Source organism: Lynx rufus, unplaced genomic scaffold (genome assembly GCF_022079265.1).
Source record: "Lynx rufus isolate CCGP_SWC_20201006 ecotype Redwood Valley unplaced genomic scaffold, mLynRuf1.p SCAF_13, whole genome shotgun sequence".
NCBI lineage: Eukaryota > Metazoa > Chordata > Mammalia > Carnivora > Felidae > Lynx > Lynx rufus.
In genome coordinates, this window is record NW_025814827.1 from 42,859,781 (window position 1) to 42,881,327 (window position 21,547).

At 39.4% G+C, this 21,547-nt stretch overlaps 2 protein-coding genes across 3 annotated transcripts in view; one reads left to right on the plus strand and one right to left on the minus strand.

The window, feature by feature from the left end:
- Nucleotides 1–7,640: 7,640 nt before the first annotated feature.
- On the plus strand, nucleotides 7,641–16,138 carry PARP2 (poly(ADP-ribose) polymerase 2). Of its 2 annotated transcripts, none has more exons than XM_047075373.1 (16): nucleotides 7,641–7,770; nucleotides 8,734–8,895; nucleotides 9,187–9,257; nucleotides 9,854–9,904; nucleotides 10,117–10,213; nucleotides 10,623–10,698; nucleotides 11,332–11,434; nucleotides 12,174–12,333; nucleotides 12,593–12,731; nucleotides 14,001–14,064; nucleotides 14,143–14,277; nucleotides 14,548–14,675; nucleotides 14,822–14,921; nucleotides 15,287–15,385; nucleotides 15,626–15,750; nucleotides 15,869–16,138. In XM_047075373.1, exons 1-16 carry the CDS (start codon nucleotides 7,728–7,730, stop codon nucleotides 16,026–16,028), a joined length of 1,713 nt encoding a protein of 570 aa, XP_046931329.1. In that variant the 5' UTR covers nucleotides 7,641–7,727; the 3' UTR covers nucleotides 16,029–16,138. The 2 variants fall into 2 exon arrangements, with proteins under 2 accessions (XP_046931329.1, XP_046931330.1); XM_047075374.1 differs by having other exon boundaries at nucleotides 9,187–9,248.
- Nucleotides 16,139–21,148: 5,010 nt separating this feature from the next.
- Nucleotides 21,149–21,547, minus strand: part of TEP1 (telomerase associated protein 1) — a 40,244-nt gene continuing 39,845 nt past the window's right edge. The window contains exon 55 of the mRNA XM_047075375.1: nucleotides 21,149–21,368. Within this exon, the coding sequence (XP_046931331.1) occupies nucleotides 21,246–21,368 (123 nt within the window). The 3' untranslated portion in view covers nucleotides 21,149–21,245. The remainder of the gene's footprint in view (nucleotides 21,369–21,547) is intronic.

Sequence of the window (21,547 nt, forward strand, 5' to 3'; positions counted from 1 at the left end):
TTACACTCAAAGTCACCAGGCAAGACTTTTTATAAGAAAAAATATATCCAAAATAAATTTACTGCTTACTTCTAGAAGGTATATAACATTTATTATAATGCCTGGCCTTCGTATATTTTGATTTTCAACAGCGGGGCCTCATAGTGGTCCACTGAGTTACCCAAGGTCACTGGAGGAGTAAACTGTAGTGCTAGAATTTGATTTGGGCTTGTCCCGAGCTAAGGCCCCTGATTTTTTCTTTAGTAGTTCTTAGGCTTTTTAGGGCACCCTCACTACAGTGGCGACATTAAAATTGGGAGCTCCTCTGAGGGCTCACTAAAATCATCTAACTTCAGAGTTTGCTGCCTAGGCTCACTAAGAAAGCTATAATGAATGCTCTGAGCAAAGACCAGGGAAAAAACAACGTTCGCTACAGCTCCCACAAACCCAGGGAGGGCCTGGGCTCTACAGACACGAGAGAAAATGAACTAGTCTGAACCTCTTCCCAAGGTCTACCCTCCGGCCAGGGAGATCTAAGTCAAAACAGCATCAGAATAATAACAATACCTGCCCCTCCAAGCAAAAGGAATCCAGGTATTTTCCAGGAACACGGGGACTCTGCACATGAAGCAGAGTCCGTTGTTTCTGGGTCACCAGGTCTCGGGGAAGGAAGGCAGACCCAGTGCTGCAGAGGCCCACGTGGAAATAAGCCAGGCAGAGCATTTCACTGCCTTCTCCCAATCTCCACACAGCCGAAATTAATCGCCTTGTGACTCACACACACTCTAATGTTTGCTTGAAAAAAAGGCCTGCCATCAGGATACAGGGCTCAAATGGAAAAGAAATTCAGAATAATCAGGGAGCAAAATTAAGTGCATACTCACCAGCCCACCACCAAATCGGAGAGACTAAGTGGAGAGACAGGAAGTGGCTTTGAGAAGTGGCCTCAGAGTCTGATTGGCTAATGAGTTAAAAGCAGACTCCCTCCTCCTTTACCTTAAAAGGTACCGAAATGATAACCCCCCCCCTCACCTACTTGTGTCTTTATAGAACAGTGATGCTACTTGCACTATTTTTAGAATGACCTTTTTAAACCAAGTTTCCTTTTGAGTTCAAGTACTTAACACAAGCAAACATAGGCTAATTCAAGCTATTTATACACATGCTTGTTTAGATGGCCCTACTGTAAACAATTTTGTTCCTTTAGGATAATTTCCTAACCTTTGGACTTCAATAGGGTTAATTTATGCAAAGTAACAGGTTTCATTATAAACAGTCTAGATCCATTCAAATTAGAACTTACCTTCAGGGTAATATTCCAGTTAACAAGCCGAGTGACTAAAAGATGGGTGTGGTTAAGCGTTTAGGCTTTGAAAATGTAGTTGTATAAACCAACCTTATTAAACTAACCCTTATCTTGGTAGCTCTTTCTTCACCAGTTTCTACTACTAGTTCAAAGCCCTTTGTCTTTTGTCAATTCTTCACAAATTTGTCTCTTTGTCTAAAAGTTTAAAAGTTTCCTACTCTGGTCACTTCATTCTGTGAAGGTTCCCACGTAGGTACATGTGAAAATTCAATAAAACTTGTATGTTTTCCTCCTGTTAATTTTTTGTCAGTTCAATTTTCAGATCCTGCCAGGGACTCTAAGAAGGTTAAGGAAAACTTTTTCCTCCTTTAGAGTAGCAAATGAAAATCTCTATTTCAAGGTGAGGAACAGGGATATTCTGAGACATTTCACATAAATTGTGATAGTTTCCAAGACATTTTCTAGCTGCACAATCTGGAATAAATTTCTTAAACTCTCTGAGACTCAATTTTCTCCTCTGTACCATGGGGAAAGTAATACCTCCCTCACTAACATATATACAAATATATGAAAGAGTCTAACAAAATGACTGGTCATAGTACATGGTCAATTCATGTTCTCCTTCCTTCCTTGCTCATCCTTCATTCTTATATAGAGAGGAAATGAAAAAGTAAATAACTGCTTGCATGACTTTACTTATAAACTTCTATTTGTTTACACATCATACAATTCTTTCAAGATATAAGAAATCAATGGAAATTAGTTTTTGCTCCTAAATTCTGTGATTACAGACCTACACTCACTCATAATTTCCTGCTTCTTAAAGTAACAAGATTACATTGCAGATTTTCTTCTTCTCCAGTGAGTGATATTAGCGGATCATTTTGGAACCCCAGAAAGATGAGTATAAGGCTCTCTGAAATCACTGTGGAAAAAAAAAACTACTTTAGTAAAGAACTTTAGAATATCAAGATGACATATAAAGGCAGAGATGCACGGACCCTACGTGTTTCAAGGGTGGATAGGAAAGGCTGCCCAGTCTCTAACGTGAATTCAGGAGAAGGGAATGCTCCTCCCTGAAGCCCTAAGTATTTTTAGAGAATTCTGGGGAAGAGAGAGGCTTGTTGTTCTTAGTAAGGCACTGGGAAACAACAATCTCCCCATCCTCCACACACACTCTAAATTTGTGGAAGAGTTCATGTCAGTTACATATCTATAGTTACCAAATGATATAAAGATTATACAGTATCACAGATTTAGCCCATTATCCCAATTCCTGCTGTACCATTATAAACAAAAACAAAAGCAAAAGAAAGCAAACAAGTTTCCCCCCAAATCACCCTTTTTCAGAAACCTCCTTTCTCAGCTCCCTCTGTAGTCACCTCTGTGGCAGCTACTCTGTTCATCTCTTTTGCTCCACTTAATATTTCTCTTCATCTCTTCCCCACTTCCATTCTTCCATAGGATATATTTTACAAGAAGTCCTTGACCATGAGACACTCCCGGGTCCCTTTGCTGTAATCACAATCCTTCACCAGGCTTTTCAGCTGGTTCCTTCCTTCTTCTCTGGACCTATAATTCCTTCCCCTTCCCACTTTATCCCATCAGTAGCCCTGCTGATACGTCTTCTCTTTCTTCCGCATTGGTCAGGCTCTGCGGGTCTTCTGAAACCTTGCTACTATTTCATTTCCCAAAAGTTGAACAAATTTATGATGCCACAGCAATATGAATATTGCTGGCATGTCCATGGAAAGCATACAAAAAATATCTTAACGATTACAAGTCCGAGCAGTAAACTCACACTTACATTGTGCAAATACGACTGTTAAAATTTTTTATCCTTCTTTTTCCACTTTCTTTTCCTCCTCTCTCTTCCTCTTCACTTTGCTTCTGCTCCTGCTATTTCTCCCTATATATTTTATAGATTCTGGGATTTCAGAAATTTTTTTTAGATACTACTTCTATACCTTCTCAGAACCCAAATAAAGAAAATAAAATCATACTTATTTCTAGATTGTTTCAGCCATTTGAGGTTTGCATGATCTTATGTATGAACTAAAAGATTCTTATCTGGACATGGGAACTAGTTACCCAGTCCAGTGGGATGCAAACCTAAACTAGTCATTAGGAAGAGTCCTTTTCTATTTTAAAGAAGTATCTGTTTAATCTTGGGTATCACAAATCCATTTTTCACGCACTTTACTTTTTGAAATATGTAGACTTCCCCCGAAATTATGTACCTTTTATGTCTAGCTTGATTAATCAAATTTTCCTGTCATTATGACATGATAAAAAATGTAAATACATCTTAGGAATATCACATTATAATCAGTAATACTACCTAAAATATTCACTTACCAGGATATGAAGTCTTGATTTGCAGTTGGCTCTTCTCTTTAATCACAGTTGTCTTGACTAATTCATCCTTTTTTTTTCCATCATTTTTTCCTTAATGTATCTTCAATGTAATATGACAATTTTAAGTGCACAGAAAACTAGAGAAAAGAATATGATGGACATCTCTACATAGATTACCTACATTTAACAATTGTCTGTATTGTACAATATTTGCTTCATTTGATTATTTTGGTTGAAGTATTTCAAAGCAAATTCCAGATATCATGACATTTCACCCCAATTCATTTTTTAAAGGAACTTTTTAAAAATCATAGCTACAATCTATATAAATAATTACCACATCTATATAAATAATCCCCTAAAATCTTCTAATATTCAGTTCATATCTGCATACCCTCTTGCTCCCAAAAGGATTTTTATTGTTGGCTTGTTTAAACCAGCATCCAAATACCAAACACTGCCTTTGGTTGTTATGCCTGAAAAGTCTCTTTTAATTTAGAACAGTGCCAATCTTATTCTTTTTTTCTTATAACAATAACTTGAAGAGAACAGGCCGATTGTCCTGTAGAATACTAATACTAATACTTGGCATTTTTATGCCATGTGAGCCTGAAAAATTTTTCCACGTCCTTGCTTTTCATATTTGCAGTTTATTCATATCTTTTGTTCAGTTATCCACAGAAAATTTTGTTTCTCTTATGACTATTAGATAGCTCTTTATGTGTTAAGTACATTGAATTCAAATTTTAAACACTGTAGCTTTCCATTGGACATTTTCTAAAATTCTTTCATTTTCTTTTTTAAGAATCAATAGGCAAATGTATTATTTTCCTCTGTTTTCTTGTTTTGTTTAAGACCTAAGAAAATTCTCATTCACCACACATTTGTTAAATAGTTTCTTCTAGTTATCAGTGACATGTTTTAATACTGTTTTGGTTATGTTTACTTTATGTCTGACTATAAAAAGTTATATCTTCAGGGCATCTGGGTGGCTCATTCGGTTGGGCTTCCGACTTCGGCTCAGGTCATGATCTCATGGTTCATGGGTTCAAGCCCCACATTGGGCTCTGTGCTGACAGCTTGGAGCCTGGAGCCTGTTTGGGATTCTGTGTCTCTTTCTCTCTCTGTCCTTCCCCTATTCGTGCTCTGTTTCTCTCTGTCTCTTAAAAATAAATAAACATTAAAAAAATTTTTTTAAAAGTTATATCTTCAAAATATATGTCAGTAATTCTCACTGACTACCATAAAAAATAACAACTAAGAGAAGAAAAACTAAAAATAAAAATAAATTTTTAAAAATGTGGGGGGTATGGTAATTACTACCAAGAAACTTGACAAATACAATAGTCTAGTAGATAAAAATAAACTTTGGAGTTACATAGATCTGACCTGCCTCTTATGAACTGGGTGTTATGGGCTGAATTGTGATCCTGCCTCACAAATTCATATGTTTTAAACCCTCCCACGAGCTCAGAATGTGACTGTATTTGGAGATAGGACCTTTAAAGAAGTAATTAAGGTAAAACAGGTCATATGAGTGGGCCTTCATCCAGTATCACCAGTGTCCTTTTAAGAAGATGAGATTAGCACATAGACACAGAGGGAGGATAGTGATTGGGAAGACAGGGAAGAAGACAGCCATCTACAATCCAAGGAGAAAAGCCTTAGAAGAAACCTACACTGTAGACACCTTTATCTTGGATTTCTAGCTTTCAGAATTCAGAAAATAAATGTCTGTTGTTTGAGCCACCCAGTGTGTGAGCTAGCTATGGCAGCCCTAGCAAACAAATAGACTGTGTGAGCTTGAATAAATTACTTAAAATGTTCTAAAGCTCAAATTCTTTAGCCATAAAATGGGGACAAAAACAATACCTACCCTGTAGGGTTGTTGTAAGAATTAATGTATGTAAAGCTCATACCATAGTAAGCACCAAATAAATTCTAGCTTTTATTATTTTGAAGGTTAAATGAGATTATGCACGTTAAAGCACTTTACTCAGTGTCTAGTACACAAAGAAAGCTCTGCTGAGTATTAGCTAGTTTTAATAAATTTTCCATTTTTAGTACATTTTCCTATCTCCAAACTAATGCCTTTTAGACCAGTCTAGCTTATTTGTGCTATAATTAAGTTAGATCCAACAGATTTTGACCTACCAACAAAAGAAATTAACCAAACCAATCCCATCCAACAAGCATTTGTTGAGCATCTACATTTTGTTAGATTTATTCCCAAATACTTAATACACTTTGATGTTATATTAAATACTATCGTTTCTTTAAAATTCTATTTCTATTTGTTTGAAGCTCTGTTATAAAAATGCAATTTATTCTTACAGGTTATTTTCTATCAGCCTTGTTAAACTTTCCTATTGAGTTAAAAATTTTATCCTGTAGTTTCTTCTGGATTGTTTATATTCACAATCAAACCACATGCAAACAATGAGAATTTTGTTTTCTTTTTTCTAAATTTTATGTGTTTTGATGAACAAAATTCTTTAATTTTAATATAATTAAATGCATTAATATTTTCTCTTATACTCAGTGACTTTTGTCTTAAGAAACCCCTTCCTTACCTCAAGATCTAAAAGATATTTGTGTGTATTTTCTGCCTAGGAGTTTTCAAGTTTTATTTTTGAATATTAGTCCTTAACCCATCTGTCGTTCATACACACACACACACACACACACACACACACGCAGTAGGACAAAATATAGTTTCTAGCCTAGCTTGCTGTGGAAACTAGCTGCCTCTCCGGCTGATCTCATACCACGCTTCCTTTTGCACTCATTGTTTCAGCCATTTTTCTCCCCTGTTCACTTTGTGATTCTCCAATACAGCTCAACTCCTGTCATGGCCTCAGTGATGAGTTCCGCAGTTTACTCTCCCATTAGAACTTCCTTCCATTGTAGCTGTACTTTTGCTTCTGCTTGTGTGATTACTTAATATCTGCCCGCAGCTACACTGTGAACTCCACGAAGACATGAGTTCTATCTTGGCCAAAATATTCTCTATCTTGACCAAACTATTGTAACCCCCAAACCCAGTAAGGCCCCCAATAAATATTTGTTGAAGTAATGAATATATAAATATCTCTGTATCTATACATATAATGAAAATCACCAACACCAGGGTTGCCGGGTGTTATCGGTAAGAATGAAGACCCTCACATTCAGAGGGTCTGGGATAGGGGGCGGGGATCTGAAGTCTGTTTGTTATGCTTGTTAGGTGCACTGCCCTCACCCTCTGTGGGGAGGTGGCACCCAAATATCTGAGAACTCCTAATGTCATCACCAAGTACCCTTGTAAAAGCCAAATGACCAGGTTTCTCTGGTCTTCAAAGTCTCCCTAGATCATTAGCATTCCCATAGCTCCCCTGACCCTTGTATCCCCCTTTCTTTCCCTAGCCAAACTCAACTTTCTGAAGCTTTCACTACTCAAACTTCCACTATTAGAGCTTTCTATTCTAGGATTTCCACTATTAGCTAGGATTTGTAATTGTAACTTTTTCAAAAGGAGGACGGGGGAGAGTAGTCTGAATTGGGTTATGAGGCCCCCCCGTTGGGGGGTACCTCACCTCAGCCATTGAACTCACTTCGCTGGCCGTGAGTCTTTTCCAAGCTCCGGCTAAGGAGGCATCCGCCAGGCCCCTCCTCGAGGGCGGGGTCCATGGCATCTCCTGCCCAGTCTGCCCTCGCGCGGAGCCCCGTTCTCTGGGAACTCACCTCCCCGAAACTCAGGGAGGACCCTGTTAGGGCCGCTTTTGGCCCTAGTCTCAGACCTTCCCAGGGGACATGGGGTAGAGTGACTTAAGGCACTCAGCGCGTAGCCCCACCGATGAGCTTCCCTCCGCCCTATGGGAAAGGGTGGCCCCGCCGAGCATTTATAAGACTCCCATACCTAAAGACATTTCTCAGTTATGGTGATTTCCCACAACACACAGCAACATGCAAATATCGAGGGGTGTACCGCCCCTGTCCTTTGTAGACGTCTTCTCTCCAGGACGCACGCGCGCTGTATTCCCGCCTTGTGACTCTAGGCGGGCGATTCCTGGGAGAGGGTTGATGACGTCCAAGTTCTGGCTTCATGGCGGCCCGGCGGCGGGGGACTCGCAGCGGTAGAGCACGAGGTTCGGAGCACATTGGAGGGGGCTAATGCTGGAGGGGCGGGGAGTCTGAAGGGAACGGTGCCCTCTGCCCTAGCCCCTCCCCTTCCGTCGCCCTTTGACCCGCCCTTAGCTATCAAGCTAGTTTAAGTGTAAAACTTTTAAAATTTCGGTTCTCAGACCTTTTTGGATTACAGAATTATGAGAAGGGCTTGCTTGTAGACATCTAATAACTAACAGTGCCAGCACTATTTTAAACACCTAATGTCCAATTAAAAAAAATTAATTGTAAGATGCATCATTATGTATCACTAAGAAAGGAAAAATGCTTCCAACTAAAACGTGATTCATTGCTTATATGTCATCCACTGTAGGATGCATACCAGTTTCAGAGATAGTAAAATTCAGGTTTTAGGACTAATGAGCCATCATACTCTCTGTGTACTATGTTTTTAAGTGCATAAGTCCATCCTACAAATTATATACTATTTTTGTCATCCTCTGGATTTTACAGTGGGGGCAACTAAAGTACAAAGAGATGAAATAACTTCTACAGGGTTTCACAGCCAGAAGAGACAGGGCTAGGCTCTAAGCTAGAGACAAACTCCGGAGCACTCTACTAACCACAATCTCATACCACCTTAGTTTGAGGATAGATGTTGAGAACGTTTGGGGGCATGAGTAAATAGAGATAAGCAGGCTATGAGACTCTTGTCTTAGGCTATGAGCTCACAAGAGCCCGTGGGGCTCCATTTTAATTTAATTTAAGTTTAGTTTAGTTTATATTATTTGGCTAGAATAGCAGTTTAGGAAGTGATTTCTCAGACTATTATCAAGAACAGTGGTATGCAGTTATTATTTCTTTGTAAATTTACAAAACCATCTTGAGCCATTTCTTTAAAAAGATGATGTTTTTTCAAAGCAGGATCGTGTTCAGTGGGTACTCATTCTTTCTTTTGGTTCTTTGCCCATTCTTTGTGCCCATAGCTTCTGTAGCATTAAACAAAGCTGGAAGAGTTAATAATAGCAACGTAGCTACAGAAGACTGGCCTCCTGCAAAGAAAACTCGAAGATGTGAAAGGCAGGGGGTAAAGAAGGAGCCTGTGACTGAAGGAAAGGCCAATAATGACAGGACAGAAGATAAGCAAGGTCAGCTTCAAGTGGTAGGCCAGGGAGGCTAGCAAGAATGTCTATGGGAGGCTGCGGGTGAGGGATGTCTTGTTCTTTCAACTCTTCTTCCTTTCTCGAAGATATAATTAATATTCTATCCTTTGGGTGTAGTACTCATCTACTTTCTCGGAATCTTCAGTTTCATGTAGTTTAAACAGCTTGAGAACTGGGCAGATCAGGATTGCTTGGGAAGGGCAAAGTTAATTATGACATGATAGCTATTTTTGATCCTCATATAAGTAGCTGTAGTCCATATCTGTCTTTCCTCAGAGTCTGTGAAGACTTTGCTGTTAAAGGGAAAAGCTCCTGTGGACACGGAGTGCACAGCCAAGGTGGGGAAGGTGAGAGACTCCTCTGCCCATCGGTTTCTCAGAAAGCAGTTGTTCATTTGTTACTTGGATTCTTGTCCAGAACACTGCTAGGACTCATTTTAAGAGTCCTTTCCCAAATACTGCTTGTGATTAATTTTCTCCAAGGCTAAGAGATGGAAGTGGTGGAGTTTGGGGATAATAATCGGTATTTCTAACTTCTGGGGTTGTCATCAGCTTCCCACACCTCATTCTCTTTCTCAATTAGAAAATTATACCATTATGAAGGAAGAACCATCTCTGTTCTAATGAGAAACTGCCCTGGTATGGCGTGAGTTACTGATAAATGTGAAAAGGATGTGAAGAATACAGAAAAAAGGCTTCCTTTGGAGCAGGTTTTAACTGTCAGAATCATTTGTTTTTCTGTAATTACAAAAAAAGCAACGTGTTTTCATTATAGGAATAACAGGTTATGGGGAGAAGAACATACTTTGGCCTTTCTTTCCTTGGAAGATGGCTGTTGGCAGTGCTGGAGAATGACACCTTGAGGCAGAAGAAAATTTAGTGTCACTTAGGATCTCATTAGGGCTGAGAATATACTAATGTCAATTTTTTCCTTCTCTCTCTAGGCCCATGTGTACTGTGAAGGGAAGGATGTCTATGATGTCATGCTAAATCAGGTAAAGGGAGGAGCCATTCTATTTATGGCAATTTCTTCTTGATAATTACTGATGACAGTGTCCCAATGCCCAGATCTTTAATTCTGAAGTCCCTTATATTAGCCTTTTCCTTATAGCAATAACTGGTACCGCCGGTGACCAAGGAAGAGTCATTGGTTTATTGGCTTCCATTTGTAAACCTCTCTCTTATGTTCATATTTCTCTCATCATAGACTAATCTTCAGTTCAACAACAACAAGTACTATTTGATTCAGCTCTTAGAAGATGATGCCCAGAGGCACTTCAGTGTTTGGATGAGATGGGGCCGGGGTAATGACTTTTATTATGGATCTTCTGATTGGTCATTCAGAAAGCCTAAAGCGGCTTAGTGAGTAACCAAAAGATCCCCTGGGTTTCAGTTGGTAGAATGGAGGCTCTGTAACCTGGGAGGGGCTTGCAAATGGAATAGCAAGCATCCTCATTGGAAAAACCTAGGGCAGACTGTTGAGGCTGGGAGTGTCCTGCAGTTGGTCTGCTAATGCTGCTCAGGGACTGTGGCAGTTAGCAGGTAACTAGTATCAACAGGATCAGCTTCCTGGATCCATTCACCTTTCCTTCTCCCCTTCCTGCCCATTTGTCACATGCTAAGCAGGGAGACCTTAGAGAGCTGGCTTGTTTCGAGAGAGAACTCTTCTTGGATTGGCAGGAAACCATCTTATGTGTGGCATTTACTTTGCAGTGGGGAAAATGGGGCAGCACAGCTTGGTGGCTTGTTCAGGGGACCTCAACAAAGCCAAGGAAATCTTTCAGAAGAAGTGAGTACCAAAAAAATACTATTCTTCTTGGATGTGTCTTCTTTAAGAATTTTATAGGAAGTGTGATTTGGCCTCACTGTTAATGTATTTCCACTGTGACATTCTGTGACTGAAACACCAAACTGCCTCCTTAAGTTAGTGATTATATCACCTAATGTTGAAATTGACTAAAAATAGAAGAATCTAATATAATTAGCACATGACCAACAATTTAGGAAACTTGGGAAACCCAAGTGGGTAGGATGAGAATATTGCAGCTAGAGTTTTAAAAATTCTTTCACTATGATGTGGATGCAGAGCTTTCTGGAGTCTCTGAGAATCTTTCAGAGACAGGGAGCAGATAGGGATCTTTCGTCTAAAATCTCAATGGCTTATGTGGTATTTTGGGGCCTTTAAGAAGCTCAAGGACCCCTTTTTCCCATTTTTTTTGTTCCCTTTGTCTCCAGAGCTTTTCTTTCTATTCAGGATCCTAATTTAGAGTCCAGATTTGTGGGAAGTTGGGTGTAAAAGAGTTCTAAGAAGTTTGGGGGTTGGGGGGAGACATAGTTTGGAGATGTTCTAAGGAAACAATTATAAGCCCATTCCTAGTAGACCCTTATTTGTAAGATATTCTCACCATCATGGATTCTACAGATTCCTTGACAAAACAAAAAACAATTGGGAGGATCGTAAGAAGTTTAAGAAGGTGCCTGGAAAATATGATATGCTAGAAATGGACTATGCCACCAATGCACAGGTAAACTGACTACACATTTGGGGAGAAAACTGCTTCCTCTTAACCAAGGTGAAGTCTAACAGAATGGCTTAGATCAGGTCCTAGACTAGAACAGACCAGGGTGTCTTGAGTCTTGCTGTTCACCACCTAACTGAAGATAACAGTTACCTCAGGGATAACTTTCACAGATCTTTGTAATCTTAAAGGGACTATAGAATGAAGATAGAAAATGCTGTCTAGTCTCTACTGTCTAGTATGGTTCTTATAAAATCTCAGGTCCTGAAGTTTAATGTATGGATCCAGAGAGGAGTAATACACAGTCACAGTGATGAAACTGCATTTAAAGTTGTCTTCACTTTTGGTTATATACTACCAGTATATACCATACCAATAAAGAAAATAATAATAATTTTGACAAATTGAGTTGCAACCAGGATGCTGAAAACTGTTACATACAGTATCTGAAAAATGTAAAAATCTTAGTCATTTTAAGATGAGAAGATCTGAGACATAATAGCTGTCTTTACATACTTACCAGCATATTAGGAGAGCCTTTTAGACTTATTCTGAGTGTTTAACTATGGGAGGCAGATGTAGGAGTCACACTGAGTACTCTAACTAGGTTAATAATGGAATGAACCTGTGGTTTGGCAGAGGCTGATTGATGTTCACCTGCCAGGAATATTGTAGAGCCATCCCTTGCAGGGACCTCAAAATAGATACTTTCATATTTTTCTTTTCTTTTCTTTTTTGGCTGTAGAATGAAGAGAAAACAAAAAAGGAATCTCTTAAATCCCCCTTGAAACCAGAATCGCAGCTAGATCTCCGTGTACAGGAGCTGATAGAGTTGATCTGTAATGTCCAGGCCATGGAAGAGATGATGGTAGAAATGAAATATGATACCAAGAAAGCCCCTCTCGGTAGGACTTCAGATGCTATCCTACATTCCCTCTCTATATTTCCTAGTTCCTTTCATGGAATATTTAGTCACCTTCATGATTTAAAGCTTGCTGATAGTATGAATGAAGAACAGGAGATCTGGGGTAAGAGGTAGTATGAGGGGAGAGAAGCTGTTTTGAAAGTTGAGTGGTGAGAGTCTTTGTTGGGTAGGCATGTGAATACAGTTTACAGGGTAAGACTCCACGTGTGGGATCTGATGATCTTTGGCTGGGCCTACAGGGAAGCTGACAGCGGCACAAATCAAGGCAGGCTACCAGTCTCTTAAGAAGATTGAGGATTGTATTCGGGCTGGCCAGCATGGACGAGCTCTCCTGGAAGCATGCAATGAATTCTACACAAGGATCCCACATGACTTTGGGTAAAGCCTGTGCTGTTACTTCTCTTTGGTCTTCTACCTAACCATATCCCCTATATCACTCAGCAGCAACTATAATTTTTTTAATCTTTCATTTCTAATGAAGTGATCATCTTGGATAAACACAGAGCCAAAATAATTTAGAGATAGCCTATTTAGTCGGCTTACAAGTTTGGAATGCAAACTCCTGACCTGATTACAACCATATTTTCTGACCAAATGGAAGCTACCCAAGAGAATATGGGTCTAGCTATCTAACCAACAAGTAAAATACCTTCAGACATATAACTCCCTAATTCAAATGATTGTAGATATAATACATTTTATCTTTGTTGATTCTATATTCTGGTATCGATTCTGTTTTTATTCCTTTCATTGCTTTATAGAGCTCTGTGACCTAAAAATAACCCTAAGTGGTCAACAGGTCTACTTCTGCTTCTAGACAGGACTATATCTAAATTATTCTTTATGGATATTGATATAAAGATTCATCTATTATTTAAAAAGATACAGGAAATAACAAGTGTTGGAGAAGATGTAGAGAAAAGGGAACTCTCATACACTGTTGGTAGAATTGTAAATTAGCACAGTCACTATGGAAAACAGTATGGAGATTCCTCAAAATACTAAGACTAGAACTACTATATGGACCCGCTATTCCACCTCTGGAATATGTGCATCCCTGTGTTCATTGCAGCATTATTTACAATAGCCAAGATATGGAAACAACCTAAATATCTATTGACAGATGAATGGATAACAATGTGGTATATTTATACAATGGAATACTACTCAGCCATAAAAAACAATGAAATCTTGCCATTTGCCACAACATGAATGGATGGATCTTGAGACTGTTGTGCTAAGCAAAATAAGTCAACAGAGAAAGACAAATACCATATGATTTCACTTATATGAAATCTAAAAACAACAAAACAGAAACTAATTCACAGATACAGAGAACCAGACAGAGGAAGGTGGTTGGGGGTGGGCGAAATGGGTGAAGGAGGTCAACAGTATGGTAAGGGATGGTAACTGGACTTGGGATCACTTTGTAGTGTATACAGATATCAAGATTATGTACATAACCTCTCTTCATATATTTATATATTTGGAACCTCTCTTTATATATATACAGATTCTCCCTCACATGGAAAACCCCAGCTTTTTATACTTATTTTCTAAAGGACCTATCTTTAGTCTGTTACTTTCAGTCACGTGCCTTCGGTCACACATCAGAGAACTGATTATGAATTATATCTCTGTTCTTAGACTCCGTACCCCTCCATTAATCCGGACAGAAAAAGAGCTGTCAGACAAAGTACAACTACTAGAGGTGAGACATGTGTGGATTGGGAAGCATTAACTCTGTTCCCAAGTTCCTACACATTGATCCTGCATCTCATCTTGCCAGGCTTTGGGAGACATTGAAATTGCCATTAAGCTTGTGAAGATGGAGCTGCAAAGCCCAGAACACCCATTGGACCAGCACTATAGGAAACTACATTGTGCCTTGCACCCTCTAGACCATGAAAGTTATGAGTTCAAAGTAAGAAAAATGGTCATGTATTTTCCTGCCTTTAAGACCCATCCCCCTAACCCCACTGTTCTCTGAGTGCTTCTGGTTAAGAGCAAACTTTTACATAGAGCAGAGTTTCTGTGTACCAAGAACTGGGGAAAGTAAAGCTCTCTCACTGCCTTGTGAGACCATTAGGGAACAGGAAGTCTGCCAGTCTTTACCAGAAGCCCCAAGGTTCTTCATCTCAGTCTGGTCTCTTGTACAGTCCGTATCAGCCATTTCTTTCATTTTTTTTCACAGGTGATTTCCCAATACCTACAGTCTACTCATGCTCCCACACACAGGGACTATACCATGACCTTGCTGGATGTTTTTGAAGTAGAGAAGGAGGGTGAAAAAGAAGCCTTCAGAGAGGACCTTCATAACAGGTCTGAGTTTAGCTTTGGGTTTGGGAAAACATTCCCTTGCCTGAAGTGTGGTTATGGGACTTCTGGAAAATGGCAGTAAATGGCTTTTTTGTGTTGGCCCTGCTGGAGAGCAATAGAGGGCAATAATAATAATGGCTTTTCCCTAGGATGCTGTTGTGGCATGGTTCCAGACTTACTAACTGGGTGGGAATCCTGAGCCATGGGCTTCGAATTGCCCCACCTGAGGCTCCCATCACAGGTTACATGGTGAGTAGAAATTGAATCCTGGAAGGAAGCCCAGGGTAAAGGATAACAATAATTTTCACAGTCCTTTTTTTTTCTCTTGTATTTCTAGATTAGGATTCTTCCCAAGAATTAAAACAGCTCACTAAAACCCTAACATTTCTTACCTTCTCCCTCTTCCTTTAAATTCCTAAAGATATCCCATCTACCCTGTCAGAAAGCAGAGACTCACCAATACATCTGCCTTCTCTGGAACAGAACTGCAAGGAGAAACAGAGAAGGGTCTATATAGTGTTTAAGATAATGGAAACATAGGGTCACTGGTATAGGCCTCCTTTCTAACACAGTGGGTTAAGCAGCTGACCTTCATGGCTGTTGATATATTTCAGTTTGGGAAAGGAATCTACTTTGCCGACATGTCTTCTAAGAGTGCCAATTACTGCTTTGCTTCTCGTGTGAAGGATACTGGACTGCTGCTTTTATCAGAGGTGAGATGAACATATTTATGATCTCTAGTTTGTTATGAGTTCCTATTTTTCCAAAGAGAACAGTTTGACTCCGGAACCAGGAGGTATACCTGGGAGAACCTGAGAGGGGACCAAGGGCAATTTTCATTCTGTTCCTCTGCAGGAGTAGGGGAAGAAAGTACTGATGGGATTTTCTGTTTGGCCTTAGAGCCATCCAGTTCTCAGTAGGATGTGGGTGTTAAAAGATCTTTTGCTTTGCAGGTAGCTCTAGGTCAGTGTAATGAGCTACTAGAGGCCAATCCTGAGGCAGAAAGATTACTTCAGGGCAAACATAGCACCAAGGGACTGGGCAAGATGGCTCCCAGTCCTGCCTCCTTCATCACTCTGTAAGTATTCAGTCTAGAGGGCCAGAAGACTCCTTTTGGTCAGATAAGACTCTCTACTTTCTGTGTTCCAACTTTTGACACTGACGCCGATGTTGACACACTTTCTTCCACTTGGCAGGAATGGGAGTACAGTACCCTTAGGACCAGCAAGTGACACAGGAATTCTGAATCCAGAGGGTTATACCCTCAACTACAATGAATTCATTGTCTATAGCCCCAACCAGGTCCGCATGCGATACCTTCTAAAGGTACGGTTTAATTTCCTGCAGCTGTGGTGAATGTCAATAGTAAATAACCCGGATAAGATGTGATCTTCAAACAAGAAAATGTGTAGTGTTGTACTTTTGACTTTTCTGATATTTTATGTAATAAAAATAGCACAAATCTACCATTGGCTTCTTTGGGCTCAACTTCTCCAAACACCTATTTCTTCTCACATTCATACTTCTTCATTTTCAGGACAGAAAGTACCCACTGCTCTATGTATCCCACAGCTAGCTACAAATTACTCAGGATCCTGTTTCTTCACAGAAGAATAGCTTCTGTGCATTGACGATGCTAATGGAGAGTGATGTTTTTCCCCCACTTAATTCAATTTTTATGCAAACTGAAGTTTGTTGGGTATTCTTACAAGAAGGGTAGAGACAACAGAGGCCGAATTGTTCCCTTGTTCCCATCCAAATCTTCTAACGTGACTTTTTCCCCCATTTACCAACTGCAGACCAGGTCTCCCACCACTTATCTTAGGATTCAGCAGATGTCCAAAAATCTGGAAGCACTTAGAGGACTTGTCACTAAGCCTAAATACATCTCAGGGAGGAAAGGAGAGAATAGAATGAATTTTGACATACCCTGTTCCATTTAAGAAGTACCAAAGTCCAGGTCAGATCCAAAGACTTCCTGATTATTTGTAAACACATGCAACACAGACACACACACACACACACAAACACAGACAAAACCATACTTCATTAGATAAAAGTGAAGGTTATTTAAATGAAAACAGTAGCCTGTAACTTTTTAGAGATCAGATTACCAATCAAAACTTAAAATGTACATACCCTTTGACCTAAAAACCAGATATGCATGTTTGTACAGATGATGTCAGTGTAGCATTGTTATATGTAAAAAAAGATCCCTAGTTAAATATATTCACTCATTGAAATACTGTGCTGCTATTAAAACTAGACTACACACTTCTCCAAAAAGTAAAAGAGAGTATTTCCCAACTCATTCTATGAGGTAACATGAAACCAAAACCAGATAAAGATATCACCAGGGAAGAAAACTATAGATCAACTTCCCTTAAGAATATAGATGCGCAATAAAATGCTACCAAGACTAAACCAGTAACAAAAAGGACGATACACCATGATGAAGTGAGATTTATCAAAGGAATGCAAGATTGGTTCAACATATGCAAATCTATCAGGGTAGGACAAAAGTCACATGACAATCTCATGAGATACAGAAAAGGCATTTGGCAAAATCCAACACCCTTTCATGATAAACATTCAGCAAAGACTGGAAAGGAATTTAAAAAAAAAATTTTTTTAATGTTTATTTTTGAGAGAGAGGGAGAGACAGACCATGAGTGGGGGAGGGGCAGAGAGAGAGGGAGACACAGAATCTGAAGCAGGCTCCAGGCTGATCTGACAGCACAGAGCCCAACGTGCGGCTCGAATTCATGAACTGCAAGATCATGACCTGAGCCAGTTGGATACTTAACCAACTAAGCCACCCAGGCGCCCCCTCAAAAACATTTTTTTTTAAGTGATCAAAATTAACATCACCAGTAAGAAGTCATGTTGATAACATGTGCTTCAGATATGATATAACAAGAAGGACATATATCTTTTATTCTTCCCTTAAATCCACAATCTTAGTTCACTCATGAAAAAACATGAGACAAAGCCAAACTGAAAGACATTCTACAAAACACTGAACCAGTATTCTTCAAAAGTGTCAAGGTTATAGAAAGACTGAAAAACTCACAATTGGTGGAGACTAAGGAGACAGGATGAGTAAATGCAATGTATTCTGGACTATAGAAAATGGGAATCTAAATGTGGCTATGTAAGGTGTTAGTGTTAGAGGAAGCTTGGTGAAAAGTATATAGGAATACTCTTCTGGAAATCTTAAATGATTTAAAAAAAAAAAAGGATTAAGAGCCATTTTACTGGAAAAACACCAATGCCAAAAGGTTCTTTAGGGGTATAACTGTGTATCTGGTTCCTGGTTCTCCCTCCCAGTATGAGATAGGATGATACCTCTCTCCCTTTTGACAGTGGGTAGGGGTATGTGACTTGCTTTGCTCATATTTACAAAATACAAGTGGAAGTGATGTGTTTTATTTCTAGACTAAAGACTTAGAGCCCACAGATTTTGTTTGGTTGGTTTTTGCCACATTTCCTTTTTCCTGCCTTTGCAGTCACTGAAAATGTTAAGCGTGAGCAAAGTAGAGCAGAATCGCTCATGAATCCTTGCTGTGGCATGAGTAAGAAATAAATCTTTGTTATTTTAAGCTGTTGATATTCTGGAGTTGTTACCATAGCATAACCTCACTATCCTAACTGACAGAAAACACATCCATTTTCCTGGATGGAAAGATAAGGTATTTGAAAGAATATCAGTTCCACATATATAAGTTTTTTGAAAACTGAAGAATTTAGCCCAGATTTCATCTGACCAATTAAATAAATACCAGTAATGAAGACATTTTTGAGGAAGAGTAACAAGGTAATACTTGCACTATTGGGTCAGTAAAAGAACAGTCAAGCTAGACTTACTGAACACTTAGCACATCAAATGTTTCACCCACTGCGACTCATCTAATTCTTACAATATCCCCAAGAAGTAGGTCCCATTATTGTTCTATTTAATAGACAGGGAAAGGGAGGCATGGAGATTTGAACTCAGGCAGGCTTTTTCCAAGTTCATGCTTTTAGCCACTTGGTTACAGGGTTTCTCTTAAATAGTGTTCCTCAAACTTTCTGTGATGAAGGACCAATTGTTTGTTTCTTTGTTTTAATTTCTGGTCTGTCATGGAACAATACTTTCATAAAATTTAATAAAAATGAGGAACTAGGAAAATGAAGTGAAAAGCATACAAACTACAAGCTTCAGTTTTTATTATTAAATTTGTCAGATATATAAGATTACTGTTCAAATTTCTATAACAATTTCTAAATGCTTACTCTCAATTTCTGTACCTACTGTGAACCACTAATAATTTGTAGACTGGCGGGGTACCTGGGTGGCTCAGTCAGTTAAGTGCCGGACTTCAGCTCAGGTCATGATCTCATGGTTCGTGAGTTTGAGCCCTGTGTTGGGCTGAGCCTGGAGCCTGCTTCGGATTCTGTCTCTCTCTGCCCCTCCCCCACTCATTTTCTGTCTCTCTCAAATATAAAAAATAAAACAAAAACTAATAATAATAATTTGTGGACTGGCACTAGTTTACAAACTAAACTTTAAGGAGCTCTGCTCTCGATTTGAAAACAGATTGTGAATAGATAGGTAGAAACATGTATAAAAATTTGGTATATGAAAAATATGTTTTTGTGGATGGGTAGGAGAAGACTGCTCTGATGTCCTATGATCCCACAATCCAATGGCTATAATTGTGGAACTCATCCAGATACTAGGAGACACTGAATTTCTTCTTAATGATAAGAACTCAGAAGATGTTTAAACTAAAACCTGAACTCCCTTGGGCACATACTTACTTTTACCTAGAGTCTCTTCTTATTGTCACTCATAGCAATTATACTCTGACCTTGCCATACGTCTACAAGATAAAAAAGATAGAAAAACCCCTTCAAGGAGGCCTGGCCAACAAGGCTGAGTCTATTGAGCAAAGGTCAAGTTAGCCTTTTAATTTTCTTTATCTCCATTCCTCTAGCCTTCGGTGGGGTGCTTTTGTAGAATTTTTATGCATGGAAGACAGACATCTAGGGCTTCCTCCTGTCCTTGGCCCATGCTTTCAGAGGAGGAAAAGGCCAAAGATTGAAATCAGCAACTTTTAGGATGATGCCATGCCATGGATCTCTAGCGTTTCTAGGTAGTATTATAAATCATAAATTTCAAAAAACCTTCATTTGGACTTCTAGTCACAAGGTGTATGGAGGAGGTGGTCTTGAAAGTATTTTTAGAGTCCTTGCATGAGGCACATGAGAAAAGATAGAAGCATGACCTATGATTAAGACATCAGCTGATGGCATTTCTTATGTCTTTATCCTCTGGCTGAGGGAGACCATGAGGCATTGGTAGAGGTAAGGAAAAAGTCCCTCAGGTGATTTCTCCATGTAAAACCTAGAATCAAGGTGAAATGAGAACAAAACTCAGTACCCCTCAACTCCCCAAATCCACAAAACTCATTTCTAGGTCAGAGTGCAGTGGTATTTCTTTAAGAGAACCTTACCAACCAGGACAAAATCTTGGCTTCTCATATACAAGTCCTTGAATTCTTGGGACATAGATCTTTAACCTTTCCCTAACCCTTAGAAAGGGCCTCAGGGAACTTCCTCTCCCATAAGATAGAATTACAGGAAAATAAGGTTCTAGAGCTTAGAAGGATCACAGTCCCTGGTGAGCCCATTGGTATAATTATTCTACCTTTTCATTTGTTTTAATCTGTGTGAACTTCAATTTGAGAGATACACTTTTGTGATTTCTTCCAAGAATGCAAATTACTATATTGACAAATGTATACAAGTCAAATGGCTGCTGCTGCTCTGTCAGAGGGTGTGAAAACCAGAAGTCTCGTAGTTTCAGTGCCCTGGCTTTTCATCTCTTAGCTGGGTAGGTAGTTCTGCATAGAAGACACCGTTTCTATGAGTGGAGCCTAATGTTCTCTCTAAATGCCCTAACTGGGCACTTTCAACTCACTCTTCCTTCTCTTATGCTTTCTTCTTTTAGTTTTTTTTTAATGTTTTATTTATTTATTTATTTATTTATTTATTTATTTATTTAGGGAGAGAGAGAGAATCCCAAGTACACCCCGCATTATCAGTGCAGAGCCTGACACAGGGCTCGATCTCATGAACCGTGAGATCATGACCTCAGCTGAAATCAAGAGTCAGATGCTTACCCAACTGAGCCACTCAGGCACCCCTCTTATTCTTTGTTGACTAAGTGAGAGGTCTTCAGCTCTCTGTTCAAACTAAGTGCTGGCCAACATCACTCATCCCTCCTACTGGCAGGAATGGTATCTTAGGATCCTGGGGTCAGCAAATGATAGAAGATTTCTAAAGCCTCGTTTCAAAGAATGTCTACTATAGATTTGGTTCTTTTTCTTGCAGTTCTAATAAGAATTAATGCTAAATCAGAAAAAAAAAAAAACATTAGAACTCCCATATTCTTGGTCCACATCCACTTCAGATCATAGGCAAGACTGCACTTGAGGTTTTCTGACACTTTATTTTTAAAATTTAATCAAGAAAGTAGCCACTGGTATCTTCAGGCTTTGCATCTCTAGCACAGTGGTGTCTCTGCCTTCATTCCCAGGACAGAAAGTACACATTGCCCTGTGTGTCTCCCACTGCGAGCTCCAGGGTGGAGTTAGGGCCCAGCCAAGGTTCCAGGCAGCTCACAGCCCCTTCGCATTGGAACAGGCCCAGCTACAACGGGGAACAGAAAAGGGGGAGATAAGGGCTACAAGCCTAGGGTCTCCTTACTAACTTGTTTATCTCTCACATTAATGCCTTAAAAAAATTTTTTTTTAATGTTTATTTTTGAGAGAGAGAGAGAGAGACAGAGTACAAGCAGGGTAGGGGCAGAGAGAGAGGAAGACACAGAA

Coding starts and splice junctions, on each gene's coding strand:
- PARP2 (XM_047075373.1), top strand. CDS start 7,728: ATGGCGGCCCGGCGGCGGGGGACTCGCAGCGGTAGAGCACGAG. Junction 12,334..12,592: donor TACCAAGAAAGCCCCTCTCG/GTAGGACTTCAG, acceptor CTGGGCCTACAG/GGAAGCTGACAGCGGCACAA. Junction 14,676..14,821: donor AGAGAGGACCTTCATAACAG/GTCTGAGTTTAG, acceptor GCTTTTCCCTAG/GATGCTGTTGTGGCATGGTT.